This window comes from Hakea prostrata, chromosome 8 (assembly GCF_041222555.1).
Source record: "Hakea prostrata isolate BN-2017 chromosome 8, UWA_Hpros_2, whole genome shotgun sequence".
NCBI classification, from domain to species: domain Eukaryota; kingdom Viridiplantae; phylum Streptophyta; class Magnoliopsida; order Proteales; family Proteaceae; genus Hakea; species Hakea prostrata.
Window position 1 is genome coordinate 37534427 of NC_142607.1, and position 16866 is coordinate 37551292.

Consider the following 16866-nt stretch of genomic DNA (forward strand, 5'->3'; position numbering starts at 1 on the left):
CTTAAAATTCTTTATTTATTTTCTTTTAAATTATATTTTTTTTCCAACATTTTAAATCTCTTGGAATTCCGGTTCAGTTTTAATTTGACTGCACGTTTTTTCTTGTTCTTGACCAGAGTGGAAATTCGTGTGCGAGGCAACTGATCGATCCTGAAACGACACCACGGATATAGAAGAAGAAGAAGCAGAAGATAAAGGCTCAGGTGAATCTTCATCCCTACTTTTCTTCTTTTCTTCATTTTACCGGTCGTCATATCTCCATTCTATTTGTTTTTCTTAAATTCCGAGCAAGACATCCCTTTTTATGTTTTAGATCTTTAGTTTCAATGTTTCAACTTCAGTTTTTTAGCTTTAATTACTGGTTATGTTTTAGATCTATATTTTTTGATTGTTTAATGTTTTTAGATTTCCCTCTAAATCTCCAATTTTTGTGAGACCACAGAAACGTGAAATTGCCGAAGTTCTGTTTGAGTGATTTTCTTTCCCTTGGAATAGGTAAGAGTTCTTCGATTCGTCACCCTTGAAATTCAGGAAGAAGTAAACAGTGTTTATCGTATTCTACTTTAATAACAATAAAATAGTTTGGGACTAAGTTCATTTTAATATTCCTTCCTGTTGCTTCGATGAATATTTTATAATAACTAATGTTGTCTTTTCAGGGGTGTTGTTGAATCATTCTTTAAGACAATGCTGGGAACTTTGGAGAATGTCCATTTAAGTCAGGATCCCACTGTAAGTTCCATGTTGGATATTGTTTGTTCAGTTGATGGTGGTAAAAATTTTTATGATCATCTTGCTGAATCATTTTTTAGGACATTGGGATATGCCATTTCATTTTGTCAAATTGTAGGTGAAGATTTAGACTATTAATTTAATTACTTTCTGTCAAAAGGCCATATTTCATGCTAATGGTTTGTGTTTCCAGATAATAGCATGGAAATTTTTGTAGCTTTTAGTATTGCCCCTTTCAATTTATTGAATTTCAGTCTAAAGTGACTGTACGTCTTTTCTTCTCATACTCAAATTTACTGAAGCTCTAAGTTCTTCTAAGAATTTGGTCGTCATTATAGTGACCTCCTTTATTCGTAACATGATAGGTGGAGGGTTATGGATTCGTTTCTATGGCAAGGTTTTTTCTTGACTTCGGCTATACAATTCAAGAGGAACTGAGATTTCCCACAAAAGAATTGTAAGCTCCCTGGTTTGCTCCTCCCAATAGTCAATCTTCTGAAAATGGGAATGGGCCCTCGCCAAGAATAATTATGTCAGAACTTCTTGTAAATGAGATGAGTCCCGAAGTTCAGGTTTGTTGCTAGATTTTTCCTATTCAATAAATAGTGTTCAAGTTGGATGGAACTCTATAGCTGGTAATCTTATTTAATTGTCAAAACTACTTCTACATTTGAATTGTAAATCATCTTATATTTATTCCCTCTAAGTATGGTCAATTTATCTTTCTATGACAATCTCTTCTTTCTCAAATCTTTGTTCTTTTTAGTTTCTAGTTGTTAAAGAGTTTTTTAATCATCAAGTTTTACCTTGATTCTTTGTAAAGCTAATTGTTAGCCCTAACAACACAACTCACATGAGCAAAGGCTATTTGGACTTGTGAAGAGTCTATTTTTTTCCCCCCTCTTTTGGTTTTATCCCTTGTGGCTCATTTGAATCAAGTATTCAACTTCTTGATATCCTTCATAGAAATTTGATAGGCTAAAGCCCATTTCAAGACAAAAAAAATCAGGAACTCCCTTTGCATCCGTCTATGTTATTAGCCCTCTCAATTCAACAAAAGAACAATCATATAAAATTTAGAGGAAATATTCAAAAGAGAAAGGGTCGTGGACTTGTGGGAGAGCAATAGATAGATAAACGAATTGAATAAGGGAGGACAAAATTCATAGAGTTCATTCGGGTACCGCTGATTGCTTCAAATATAAAAATTTAATTGTTCTCCTTGGAGACCTAGGATCACGTATTAGTACCTTAAAGGCCATAACGTATGACCGCATTGCTGAGACCAATGATCAAAGTAAGGTTGGTAGTACTCACAAATTGAATATTTGCATTTTTCTTAAGATCCAAAGCCGATTTGGAGCGGGTTTATTATATTTTGAACCAAACCCTAGAAATGGCTTATCTACTAACCGTTTCAAATAGGCTGAAAATGAGACTGATAATCGAAACCACTATACCATAGTATTCCCTTAAAAAGATAGAAAAAACCTATAGAAGAATACCTCATCCAGAAAAGAAGGAAAAAATTAAATTTCTTGTAACAATATAATTATATTTCGGGAAGAAAGAAAATTCATAATTTTCCTCCTCGTATCATAAAGTAAAGGTAGGTCTATAGTTCAAGAATAAGCAATAGTAGCATAAAAAAATAGTTTCATGTACATATATATAATTTTATTTATGTCCATGATTTCTTTTAGACCAAGATACAATCTCTGATAAACAATTATATTTGAGAACACATTATACGTGCGTTCTTACTAGTGTTGATAAAAGGAAAAATAATATAAGTACAGAGCTCTAAAAACGCCGTTGCCGGGGATCGAACCCGGGTCACCCGCGTGACAGGCGGGAATACTTACCACTATACTACAACGACATCGGATGCTTTAAAAATTGACAAAAACAAATATAAATAAATTAGGTATGATTGATGTACCAAAGTAATACAGACAACAGAGTAATGATCATACTAGAGTTGAGTTAGTAGTAACTGTTGTATACAATATAGATGAGAGACCTTCAAATGCCACAATTTGAATGCCGATCCATTTTGTTGATCTACTTATCACTATTGCTCGATGTTCTTCCATGCTTCATCTTGAAGTTTGTCTAAATACGGCTACCTCTAATTTTGTTCTAAGGAGGCATCCCACAATTAAGTTATACTACAACATATGACTGAGGCATTGGTCATCACCATGGATGAGGCATTCCAATATTGGCTTCTACTTGCATCTCTAACATTGACTGGTAAATCATACCAGAACATTTGTTTGCTATTAGATAGGTTTTTTTTTTTTTTTTTTTTGGGGGGGGGGGGGGGGGGGGTGGGTTAAGATCATTATATGTGTATTTTAAAAATTCAACACTGAAGATCTATTCAAGAATTCTTCGAGATTCAATCAGACCATTGAACCCACACTTGTTAACCCTAACCATCACTGGACTCAATCATTGACTTTCCTTATAATCCCTCACTAAGTTTTGATATCACAAATCATACACATGCAATCCCTAATTTACCCTGTTAGTTTTCCTGGCAACCCTGGTTCATCTTGTTGGACTTTCGTTAATTTTATTAAACCCTAACCCGTATCTTACTACTCCATTCATACATGAGACACAAATTTGCAAATAGATCCAACCTTCCTAAAGATGCTAGTTTCTATATAAATATTAAAAAAAAAAAAAAAAAAAGGGAAAAGGGCAAAAAACACGAGTTGGTTGTAGGTAGGGGTGTAAATTTGTCCTTGACAATCCTAACCCATTCAAACCTGCCCTGAGCCTAAACCGAGTTGACATATAAATTAATACTCCTACCACAGAAATTAAATACAATTGGAAAGCAAAATTGGGCTCAGCCTGATCTGTTAGCTAATCCAAATAAAACAATTAATGACACAATATTCTTCCAATAGAGTAAATCTCCCTAAATATCCTACTTAACCAACGACACACTCTTTTGGAATTTGGACTTGGTTCCCTGTGATCTAGGAATACCAAAGTAGGCAGCATGCTTCATTGAGTTTCTTCTGCTGTTGCTGATCGATGTGGTGCAGGCCAATTTCTCTTGACCTGAACGAAGTTGATTTTGTTTGGGAGAGAGCAGTCAAAGGCCCAGATGCATTTTGGAGAGTACAAAACAAATCTGACCATTGAGTAAAGTTTCATTCAGTGGCGTAATATGTTCTAGACCCACAAATGCATTTAGATGGTGCGCTGCTGCTAATGCAAAAGCGGCTGGTGGGTATCCCCAAAGCCCCTTGAAACACATAGAAAACTCCCACCCAAACTGATCATAATGCAAAAGCAGAAGAAGCTAGCACAGTAAGTGGTCATACGATCCAGATTGTGTAAACTAGCTAGCCATGAAAAGAAATATTGGAGGTTAATTAGAAATTTAAAAGGAAGGATAATATATCAGTTGGCCACCAAAGATTGCATTGTTCAGATGAGGCTAAACACCTTCGTAGTTTTGCTAAAATGCTGTCTCATGTCTTTGTTCTATCATCGTTATGTGCTAGGAGTTGCCACAGTTGATAGGTAGAGAGGTGTAACCTTCGAGGGGGATATGGCTTCAGCATTACTCACTTTAGGTTTTAAATGTAGAAACAGTGACCACTGTGGCATTTGTAGATAGCTAATTAATTTCTATAGTAAGTAAATCTGGTTGGGAGAAATCTTGGACAACATTCCAGTTGATAAATGTTTCATCTTTGCCGGAGCCTTCAAGAATTATATATGCATGGCTTCTCTGGGGAGATTAGAACTTTCTCACAGTAATAGAGATAATAAATTTGGAGTCATACAAAATGATGATTCTGGAGGCCAAAAACCCACTTGGTTGGGGGTGTGCAGCCTCCTTCTTCTTCTTTTTCTTTCTTCCTTTCTTTCATTCTTTTCTTTTTCTTTTTTTTTTTTTTTTTTTTTTTTTTTTTTTTTTTTTTTTTTTTTTTTTGTAAGAGTAGATTGATAGCCCTCCATCTTGTGTCTAGTACCAAGGTATGTGCATTCTTTGCCACATTGATTTTGCTTGACAGGTATGGAAGAAATTGAGCGTCTTTCATCAGTTGCCTGAGTAAGAGGAGGTCCGTTGTCATGTCTTGAGGCTACATTTTCCTCGATTGAGGAGCATAGTCTTTAAAGTCAATAGGATCGGGGTTTTCTTTACCAAATATGACTTCATTAGGTAGGATTCATATTCCGTAACAAGTGATCATCATCACTATGAACATCCAAAGAAGTAAGGATTTCCAAGATTTGAATTAGAAAAAATATGTAAACACAATTGGAGCAAGTTATTTTGGGTAAAATCTTCAATATGAAGTCCTAGGGGGACTGCTGCCCAAATGCATTTAGCCCCAATGCAATGCATGAAAGGTGCCAAACTAATTCAACGCAGCACCACCACATAGCATACAATTGTTTGGAATTGTTTTCCACTTTGAAAGAGTCTCCTAGACCGTTAGGCCTGTATTTAACAAACACCAAAAAAACATTTTAAATTTTGGGTATATCTGAATTTTCCAAAAGAATTTCCACTAGGCAGATATAGGAGTCAAGAAGATATCAAAACTAAAGCGAATCAAAACATTATAAGCTAGTTTAGTGGTGAAAGCTCCATTTTGACAAATCAGAGAGGACCAAACATCATTATCTGCAAAAAGAGTCATGTTATCTATTAATAGTGTCAATGTTGGGATGAGCGTTTGATTGATCTTTGTCATTAAAAGAGATCTTTGTTCAATAACTTCGCAAACTTTGTGTTTCGTGGTTGAAACATGGGTTGGACCTCCCCAATCTAATGATTTGCAGTAGTATGAACCCAGTATTCAACCAGAAAAAGGTGTCATGACCATTTCCCACCTTCCTGAAAACCATATTTGCAAGAGAAGGTATAATTTGTTTTAAGCTATTCCAAGAATTAGAACCACATTTTCTAGCTACTTTCGGATAAAAAATTGAGGTGTCGGGGAAGTATTTAGCTTTTAAACATTTTTCCCAAATGGAGTCAGGTTCAGTGAGAAGTCTCCACCCCCTACTTAAGCAATAGAGCAGTGTTCATAAGTTACATCTTTTTGAACCCATGACCACCAAGATTCTTAAGTCGGCAACATTTATACCAAGCAATTAAAATAGATGCTTACCTTCTTTAGGGTTACCCAACAAAAATTTTGGCAAAGAGAGTTCATTTTCCTACAAAGGGTTTTAGGAAACATTGTGAACTGCATTTGGTAGAGCGGGAGTGATTGGAGCACAGATTGTAGTAGCATAACCCTCCCAGCAAAGGACAAAGATTCGGCTCTCCACCCTGCCAACTTAGTCATGAATTTATTTAAAATTGGTTCCAAACATTTGGTCCTAGCACTAGAGGTAGCCAACTGGGTTCCTAGGTACACAACATTAGGTTTCATTTCCTTGATTCCCAAAATTCCTAAAAGTCTGGCTCGGTCTGTAGCACTAACATTCCTACTGAAAAAACTTCACTCTTATCCAAGCTAATCACCTGCCCAATAATGTTACCAAATAATTATAAAATCAATTTGATCACACGAACATTGTTCATATCAGCCCCACAAAACAAGAAGGTATCATCAACAAAAAAGAGATCGACAATCTCAGGGGCACCTTCACATTATCCCAACAAAACAAGAAAGTATCATCATCAAAAAAGAGATGGGAAATCTTAAGGGCACCTCTAACAATTTTAATCCCCTTAAAAGCATTAGGGATTAAAAGCATTAACATTTCTAAAAGCAACAAGAAGTCTGGACAGAATTTCCATAATCAACAAGAAAAGATTAGATTTTATCACCTTAACTGCAAAATTATTCTCCATAGAAGAGGAATCTCTGTAATCAATGAGGGAGGCAAGATGCTCTCAACCCCTAGTGAGATTGCCGGAGCGTTCGCAAAACATATGCAAACGCTCTATCAGCCCTCGGAAACCCTTGACCCGGATTTTATAGAAAGTCTTTTCCCAAGGATTAATTTGGGTGGTTACTTGCTCTTTGCAATACCGGATCTGGCTGAAATCAAGGAGGCGGTGTTTTCAATGGGACCCCATAAAGCACCTGGATCTGACGGATTCAATGGTTTTTTCTACCACAAGTCCTGGGACCTTATCTGCACAGATATTGTAAAATTTGTGACTGATTTCTTTACTAATGGGATCTTACCACATGGAGTAAATCATACTCTTTTGTGCTTCATCCCGAAGAAAGACAATGCCTGTGTGGTGAAGGATTTCTGACCCATCAGCCTATGCAATGTATCGTATAAGATAATTGCTAAGATCTTGGCAAAAAGGCTGAGAAGGTGATTACCAGCCTTAATTTCCCCGTGCCAATGAGCCTTCGTGGCAAATAGACAAATCACGGACAATATCATAATTGCTCATGAGATCTTCCATTTCATGCGCCAAACACGTAGCAAGCAAGGGTACATTGCTCTCAAATTGAACATGTCTAAAGCTTATGATCAGGCTGACAGATCCATCATAATCAAGATCTTTAAATTCTTGGGTTTTGATGAGGGGTGGTGTAAAATAATTAATGAGCTAATTTCTACACCCACCTTTTCGGTGAAGATTAAGGGGTCACCGTTCTCCTGGTTTTCGGGATCCCGAGGACTCAGACAAGGGTGCCCCCTTAGCCCGTATCTGTTTTTACTTATTATGGAGGTCCTCTCTCGCCTCCTCGATGAGTACAAATCTCTGAAACTGATAAGTGGGATCAAAGTGGGAAGGGGAGCCTCGGAAATTTCTCACCTATTTTTTGCAGACGATTCGTTCCTATTCTGTAAAGCGAATACCGAGGAGGTGCTAGCTTTAAAAGCAGTTCTGGAATTGTTCACGGACTTAATGGGACAGGAGATAAATTTCGAGAAAAGCGAAATCTTCTTTAGCAGAAATGTCCCGATAAGTGAGAAAAATGCGGTGAGGGCCATCCTAAAGGTGCAGGAAATTAGAGGAGAAGCAACATATTTGGGGTCAAACTTAATTCCTGGAAGAGCCAAAGCAAAAACTCTACAAACTGTGGTGAATCGAATGTCGATGAAGCTAACTAAGTGGAAGGCTTCCAATCTTTCCTTTGCGGGAAGAGGAGTGTTGATGCAAGCCTCCATCCAATCTATGGCATTATATCAAATGCAATGTCTAAGATTTCCAAAGACTACGTGCAAAAAAATTGATGCAATTTGTCAAAGATTTTGGAATGGCCACCCAAATAAAAGTAAACAATTACACCTAAATCTCTTGGGGCAAATGTTGTCAACCGAAAGAGATGGGTGGACTGGGTTTTAAGAAAATGGAAGACTACAATTCGGCAATGCTACTCAAGCAGGGATGGAGGTTAGTCACCAACCCAGATGCACTCTAGATAAGGATTTTCAAAGCTAAATATTTCAAGAATCGAAGTGTTTTCGACCCAATGGCTCAGAAAAAAAGGGGATCTTGGATTTGGAACAGCATTACAAGCATTATCCCACAGCTGAGGAAGATGGTGGAAAGAAAGGTAGGGAATGGACGAAATACTTCGTTCTGATTCGATCCTTGGGAACAACACCAAGCACAAGTTATAGCAACAAATCAGGACTTCAGCAGATGGCCAAGAGAAATTTCAGTAGCTACAATGGTGGAAGAAGAACATCAAAATCAAACTCAAAACAGGGAGCTTTCCTCAAACTCTATATCTTTGTCTGCTTTAATCATTTCCATTCATCTCGAGGACCATGAGGACTTGTGGTCTTCCTTGATATCTCCAAATGGAGACTTTACTGTTAAATTGGCTTTGAGAGAAATAATTAAACAAAGGTTTTCAACCCATGATTATTTTTTGGCCAAGTGGTGGACCCAAATGTGGAATCTACCTATACACCCAAAATTCAAAGTTTTCTTTTGGCATGTACTAAATGAGGGTTTGCCTGTCAGGGCTAAACTTGCCCAATGGTCTGACATAAATGTAGAATGTGCAATATGCGAAAATTCACCAGAAACGATATGGCACATCCTTATTTCATGTGACTGGGGAAAACGAATCCATGCGGCTGGACCGCTTGAATTGCGTACGGAAAACTGGCAGCACTCGTCGCTGACCAAATACTGTCATGAAATGTCCACACAATTGAGCAAGAAGGATAGGCGATGGGTTATATCAGTGTTCATAATTACATGTTACTTTATCTGGAAAGAAAGAAATGAGAGGGTGTTTAACAACAAAACACCAAATCTAGTGAGGGTATTAAAAAGTACAAATCACTGGATTAAGGAGTTGAAACTACAGGAAGAAATTAGGGCATCTGGGGGCAACCTGGATAATGAGCCATGCCCATCTACAGTGAAGTGGCCCCTTGACAAACTAACAATACTAATGGAGCTGGCTAATGATACCAAACATATGAAATACGCTGCATTCCCCAACCCAGTGCTCCAATTGTTTTTTGAAAAATATGCAATTTATGCAGCCACACAGGCTCATGACTCTAGTCTAAGTATAGACACTATATGTAAGTGCCTCCAGCACTAATTTCTTTTCTAATGAAACCTTTTATTTCACCAAAAGAAAAACAAGAAAATATTAGAGTTTAGAGGTAGTCATATCTTAGTCTTCGAGAAGTTGTAAACTATGAGTAAGGTGCTCCATTTAATTTTGACCGAAAAGGAAGTGGAAGAGACAAGAGCCTTAATAAGAGTGCACCACTTATTATCAAAGCCTAAATAAGCAAGAAGTTTAGTCAAGACTCTCCATTCAACTCTATCATAAGTCTTGGCCATATCTAATTTTAGGGGCAATAAATCCCAGCTTGGCACGAGTCATGCCAAATCATGGCTGCCTAGGATAAACTTAAGATCAGAGTCTTCCAAGTTTTTGAAGACCTGATCCAAATCCAACCCAGTTCAATAGCAGGTCTAACGATATCTCTACCTCCATCTACTGGGGCTTCCACTTAGGGCTCAGACAAATGTGTAGTCACTACATTACATAGAATTTTGTTTTTCTAGAGTTTTAACAATATGAAATAATGTTTCACTTTGAAGGTATGTCTTTAAACATTAACCTGTCTATCCTAGAAGTTTGAAAAACTTTACACAGAAATAACCCCTCCAGCAAACCAGAACTCAGTAAACGGAAGGTAATTGTCCAGTATCGTCTCTGATCATTATCTACTTGTCCATATAGCATATCTATATGACAGAATTGCTTAGGTGAATTCTCCTGCTTGTTAGATTAGATTGTTTGGAACAAGTTTGAATTGGTTATGTTACCTTAAAAAAAGTAAATACTCCACTCATTAAGACGATAATAAGTTTCAAGCACCAGTACATGATTCAAGTTGACGTCTCAACCTCAGTAGACTACAAAGGCCCAAGCACAGGGGAAAAAGCCAGGGGCAGAAAAACAAAATTTCACTAACATATATCCTATCCTGCTAGTACTAGCCAATAGCCATAACCAATAATCTTTCAGGCTAATGAACATCTTTAGCGAAAACACGTACACGAGCAGCTCAAAGGGGCCTATGATGATTCAATATCTGAAAATTCCAGCCCTTCTTTGTACATTTCAAAATTATCCGGACTCCACATGCAGAATAGATTAAGGCGGAACGTAGCCATCTTAATCCCAAGCAGACGCTGCAAATACACATAGGAAGAGAAATTTAAATCAGCATAGCATCAATAACTATAGCTATGGTAAAAATTAAATGATCCATCCAACAGCCGTGACAATGAGCCAGCCAACAATAACCCAAGGGAAACCTACCAGACCCCACCCAAGTCCAACATGAGGTCTCAAAATGCCGGCCAAGTATATCTCAACTGCTCAAGCAGCTTAACAGGAATCAGGGTTGATGCCAATCTGACTCCTTTCCTGCCACATTATGGTTCTCATATAACACTTGCGGATAAAAGATTCACCACTAGATGTTGTAATAGCTGCCATCTCCACCTCCATACGGAAACATCCCCACCCCTCCCCCGTACAAAATGAATAAATAAATTACTGGAATATTAATGGTGCCTTCCCCATCCAAATAGGTATTGAGTGATAATTTTGCTTCACATTTCTTTCCCCTATTAAAACATCTACATGGTAAGCATATCAAGCTGACTTGGGACTCCACAGTAGGTTATTTTTCATATAGGCCATTGCCCGTGTTTCTACTTTACCAAAAGAATAATGCTATAAGATTTGGATGAAAAGAATGTCATGATGGGCCTGCTAGTGAGGTTAAACAGGTAAACACAATTAGAACCTATGGAACATAGAATGGCAACATCCACATGTAAAACAGAGAAACAAAACAATTGTAATTGCAGAAACACCACATCATCCCTAATTTGATTAAAAGCTGATTAAATATGAGAGAACTCAAAGAAAGACGGATATTGACAACAAGGGAGATATTCCTATCTTTAATGTGTCCTCACTAGTCTAGGTGTCTCAGACAGTTCTACTTTTGGTTGTCCCTAGTTTAAGTAAGGTTTCTTATTCTAATTAAATGTAGCTTGTGGTATACTGTGCATCTAATATGGTCTGGCAATTCTCTATTCTACTTTCTGGTTCTGTTTTGTCAAATTCTTAAATTGTCACAGCAATATAACCACTTGGGGTTGTAGGAGGTTCCGTAAGTAATAGCAATAGAAAAATGAAAATGTCTCAAGCTTAAAGCAACCAACTGTTACACCTAAAAATAACATCATTGACTAGTAGAGTTCTAAGAATGGACAAACCAGTATGCGAGCTGCCTCAGGTGACAATGGATTCCCTTCTTCACATACAACAAAGTCGGAAACAAGCTCCACCACACCTACATATGTTTAATAAAATAATTACCAATATAAAGGTTTACTCATCAAGAATGGAAGAAATCAGCAACAAGCTCCTCCAACCTTTGTTCAATCGTACAGGCATCCCTTGCTTGCGAAGAAATGGCTCCATCTCATGTGTGAATTGATCCAAAGGCCCTTCATTGAGCTCCACCTAATGAAAACAAACACAAAACGATAAGCAATGACAGAAGAATGCATAAATTTGAAGCAACAATATTATTTAATGAAATCACCAAAAACAACAACAATAAGCCTTGTCCCATTTAAAATGGGGTCGGCTAATTTAATGAAATCACCAAGTTACACTCATTAAAACAACATATCATCCATTTATGACAAAGCAGGGAGAGAATACTCTCATTAATAATGAAGATCTAGTGCATTAAAAATGTAGTACTAGTTTTGAACCATTCTCATCCAGTGGGAGATAAACTTGTAAAAGGATCTCAACCAAAAAAAAAACCCAGAAATCCAATGAATTTTTATAGCAAAGAATCAAGGGATCAGGCACATTTCTGGCTAGAGTCCATAATTGGATAATAGATGGAATGGTAAAACTGCATGCTACTTGAATTGAACCCAACTGTTGGATATGAAGAGTCAGAAAATTCCTACTAGTATGAATTCAAGAAACCAGAGAAAAAGACAAGATTCTAATGTTAAGAACAGGATCATAATCAGAATTCTGAATGAGACAAAAGAATTGCATGAACTAACTTCGTAATCAATGGGAAATGATAGAGGATAAGAAATGAACCAAGTATGGTGGCATACCAGTCCCATATAGGCATATACCAAGCTACAGCTCCAAGACTATTAAAGAACTCATGCTTGTTACACAAATCATCTCCAATTAAAGGGGTGTGTTACATATAAAAAGAATTCTCAAAAAATTACACACCAACTCATAGAAATCTCATAATCACTCTTTATTACACTCAAAATATAACTCTTAAAAGATATTAATACAAATCTAACTCAAGCACTTTTCTTGATTACTAATTTCATTTATTAACTTTTAACACCAATCCCCTTCCCTTCTCTCCTTCCATTTAGGGCATGTAATAGCAGCTCATTAAATTAAGAAGTCACCAAAATAAAAAGCGTAAGATCCATAGAACCCCACCATCGGCCAAAACAAAGGCTTCCAAGTCCCAACCAGTCTAACTCCTAAGCTGCATAGCATTTAGGCCTTTGGCCAAATTATAAATAAATGGAACTTGGTGGAAAGGGGAGACAGCTCTGACATTTCGAAACTACCTCAGCTGCTTCTGCAACTTTGTTTCCTCTAGTGAAATTTGTCTTGTGCTTGATCATCATCAGGTGGAACTGGTGTTTGATCCAGTCGACACCTTGCAGTATGAGACAGTATGAAGTGCAGGTAGTTCATTAGTTGAATTGGTGTTTGATCCAATTGGACGCCTTGTGGTGTGAAGCCCACATGGTTATTCTGAAGTTTTGATTCAAGTATTCCATCAATCTTCTTCAAGTTCTTGACGTATATTTGGTTTTGTTCAAGTTTCCCCATTACACAAGCTGCTCTGAAGGTTCTTATGCAACAATAGCATCTCTATGACATCTCCAGCCCCATACTTCTTCTAATCCTCTAATCTCTAACTGCTATCTTTCCCCCTTACTTTATACAACTTTCCCAAGACATAAAACCTGCTCAGACCACACCAGCCATCCATGAAACCCACATTTGGATCACATACTGCCCTACCCCATTGGAGAACTCAAGCTAGAGCTCAGCCTACGGCATTCATTAAAAACCTAAATACTCCATATAGTTACTTCTTGGGAACCCTAGATATAACCTAGACTAAACCAAGTTAAACTGTCAGAATTATCTACAAATCTGACAAAACCCTAGAGTTTCTACATTATTCTTTCACAAAATCCAAAAATCAAACCCTAATTTTCCATTAACTTAATTTCAGCAAGTTCCAACCATCAAATTTTAACCAAACTTCACTGATAGGTTCCCACCGTAACCTAGCATAACCAACAAATCATACCCAAACCCTACCATAACACCCTAATTTTGACCTAAAAACCATCTTTTACCTTTCCAGACTAACTGCTTATAAAGAACAGCTCCTAATTATGATGTGGAACCCCACGGCCACCCCAAGAAGACCCATAAGGATCGAAAGAAGGCCTAGGGTTGCTGCCCAGCACCCACACTTAGCAGTATAGGAAGTCCGGGCCCAGCATAGGGGCAACTTTGTAATTTTGGGCATTCCTAGTCAAACCCAGTTAGGTCTAATTAAATTCAGAACTATATTAGGAGTCTAGTCCTACTTTTATGTTGTCATCTGGGTAAGTCTAGGTTAAGAAAGTAAAGTCCTCCCTTTTGATTTCTAGTTCAAGTTGAATACTAGTAGGAGTTATCTAATGGAGGCTACAACTATATAGCCTACACTTGCAGCCAAATCAGTTTTCGATGAATAAAATTATTGAACGAGAGTTACAGCAAAGATCAAGGGACCGAGTGAGTTATCAGGGTTTCCAGCACAGGAGAGGCCCTATGGCAGCTTGGTTGATCACCTCCTAAAATTGGTAAGCATTTGTTCCTAGCCTTCCCCCATCGCACTCCCCACCCCCCCACCCCAAAAAAAAAACACCCTATACCCTTTTGGCCAATGCTGGTTCCTTACTAGAACCGGGATATTAGACCACATTCTTCTGGGGCCTATATCAAGTTAATCAACCCCTTGTTGATATCGTATCAATCAAGAGCTCCTTTGATGAGTCTAGTAATTCTCTTCAGATCTGAACTATCTACCAAATAAGACAAGACAGAAACAATAGGTTACATCAAACCTTTTCCGTAGCGGTACTTCCCGTCCTCGCAAAGTCATATTCTTCATATTCTTCAAACAATCTGTAGAAAGACATGAAAAAGGAAGTGAAGCTGAATAACCGGGAAAAAGGAAATGAATTGAGATATCTAAAGGAGAAGCAAAAGTTGAACAAAAATCTATAAGAACTATTATTTATTTCTTACTAGGATATACAGGAAAGACTTGACAATATGGAAAATGACACTATGTAAAATTTAAAGATACAACTCCTCATGCAGTACTCTTCCTATCAAGTTTCACTAGCCAGAAGAGATGCCTAAACCGGTAAACTCTTCTATGGACTATCCATACCAATGCAACTATCATGGTCTATACCTAGTCCTGGCTGGCATGTGCACCTGCTTTGTGATGCTTTTATGGTTTGATATTCCTTTTATACCAGAATAACTTCTAACAATTCATCAACTGCATCCCTCGATAGAAAAATTCAATTAAATAATATTAGAAGACTCTCGGCATCTGAAAACAACTACTGAATAAAGAAGACTGGGTTAAAAAATGCATAGCAAACCCTCAGTTTTCCTATCAGAAGTTTCTAAGTATCAAGGAATGACAAATTGAACCACATTCTAGAACACATTTATGGCTTAGATTATGGTATTAACAATAGTTAATCACTAATGCTCCACTAACTCAGCAAGATAAGGAATAAGGAACAAAGCAATCTCAGCAGCATCAATTTAGTTACTTGAATCAACTATAAGTCTTTCATAACTAACATGTCCTGAGTCCTGTCAGTTTCTAGAGCCAACAACAAGTGCACAAGGGGGGTATACTAATAAAACCATTTCACGCTTCTGACTTCCAAAAACTAGACAGTACATAGTTTAATAAAGGCTAAAGCAAGCAGTCAAATTTACTAATAAAGATCTGGGTCTGTAAACAAAATTTCTGGCCGCCTGGGGCGTTTGGTATGAGAAGATGTCATGCCAGACCAGTCTTGTGTATTTGCATACTTTTACCTCATCACCATGACATAAACGAAAAGTTTAACCCAGAAATTCGGTTCACATCCCCAAGACCATGCATTTTCTATATATTACACAAGGAATGTTGAAGATACCTTTGAACCTCTTCTTTTGATAAATTAGTTAAGAAAAGCCCAGTATCTCCCCTCAACAGCTGAGAAAGAAACCAAGAAACATTGTGAGAACCAACCCTTTAAAAAAAATGAAAGAGAATGTACTCCAACAATGGTGAGAATTTCTACCTTAGAAACTTTATGAATGCCAGGTTTTATTTCATCAGCAACAGATCTGCCTAAAGCAACTTGCATCACTTTGTTGGATCCAAGGAAAAACCTACAAGGCAATAATATAATACGAAATCAAGCACACAGAAGTTGTCGCCCCCCACTAAAAAAAAAAAAACATCTTTCTTCAGGAAAGCAAGCACACAAGTACGAATTGTACCTGCTGGTAGACTTAAGCTGTTCTCTGAACTCCTTGAACTTCTGATTTCTCATATTCTCAAAAGAGAAAAGATAGATAGAGTTATACTTCTCGACTGCATCTCTTATCGAATTAACGATTGATTCTTTGTGCCCCCTTCCCTTCTTCTGCGTCTTCGATAACGTGACTGCATTCGATAAGACCATACAAACACTCAAAGATATTTTTTTATCAAGTGGTTTATTCCCTACTACTTGTTAGCACGCAAGCCATTAAACAGACAGAAAATTTATTGAACTCAAAAGCAAACCGAGGATCTGCGAAAACGACGATGAATCTAAGATTAGCTCTATTTTAACATATCTAAGCATAAAACACACTCCCCACTGCAATACGGAGCTCAAACTGAAATACCCAGAGAACTTGATGAACAATTACATGGAAAATTCGACGAAGAACAAAAACTAGGGCTTTCAGCGTAAGCAGTCGAAGGAGACTCACCAGGTCTGTTACGCTTCGATTTAGGCATCTCTGAAGGTTTACGGCGGCTCTACTGTCGTCGCTCCTTGCAGAACCCTTCGAAGAACAAGGCGCGGACTACAAACTTGTTCAATCTGCTTTTAGGTTTTTGCGGATGGATTTGCCGGTCGAACCGTCCATGAAGAGATTTAAGGAGATTTACAAATAGACCCCCTTCAAGTATGGCATATGTTTATCCCCAACCTGGCGGATTTTGCTTGGGTCATATGCATTTAATGCAAGTCGAGATTTTGGACTGTCAGATCCGAAATGTCGGTCGAAATTAAATCTTGACTGATGAATTACAGTGGTCGATATCAAAATTTCAACCAAAATTCCGACCTGACAACCCAGGGTGTTTGGCTTGACAGTCCCCAAGCAAAGTCTCAACCCAGCACGCCAACGGTGGTTAGTAAAGCGGTTAAATGTCCCACCTCCCATGGTGAGGTCTTGGGACACCCATTTGACGACATTAATATTCTCATTCTCGTCCCTGCATATTAAAAGCTCTTAATCC

General features: G+C 37.7%; 1 protein-coding gene and 1 non-coding gene across 2 annotated transcripts; both read right to left on the reverse strand.

Annotated features, from left to right (window-relative positions):
• Positions 1-2542: 2542 nt before the first annotated feature.
• On the reverse strand, positions 2543-2614 carry TRNAD-GUC (transfer RNA aspartic acid (anticodon GUC)). The gene has a single exon. It is a non-coding gene; the product is annotated as a tRNA-Asp (tRNA).
• A 7251-nt stretch (positions 2615-9865) lies between these two features.
• Positions 9866-16476, reverse strand: LOC149007746 (Ribosomal protein L10 family protein). Its single transcript, XM_089166234.1, has 8 exons — positions 16332-16476; positions 15852-16017; positions 15650-15740; positions 15503-15561; positions 14399-14459; positions 11633-11723; positions 11474-11550; positions 9866-10372 (listed from the first exon to the last, which is right to left on the reverse strand). Exons 1-8 carry the CDS (start codon positions 16357-16359, stop codon positions 10256-10258), a joined length of 690 nt encoding a protein of 229 aa, XP_089022360.1. The 5' UTR covers positions 16360-16476; the 3' UTR covers positions 9866-10255.
• Between the last annotated feature and the right edge of the window lie 390 nt (positions 16477-16866).

What these genes read in the sequence shown, in the direction of transcription:
- LOC149007746 (XM_089166234.1), bottom strand. Translation starts at nt 16,359, where the DNA reads ATGCCTAAATCGAAGCGTAACAGACCTG. An exon ending in GAAGTACCGCTACGGAAAAG is followed by an intron (nt 11,724 to 14,398) that starts GTTTGATGTAAC and finishes TGTTTTCATTAG; the next exon opens with GTGGAGCTCAATGAAGGGCC. An exon ending in CTGAGGCAGCTCGCATACTG is followed by an intron (nt 10,373 to 11,473) that starts GTTTGTCCATTC and finishes GTGTATTTGCAG; the next exon opens with CGTCTGCTTGGGATTAAGAT.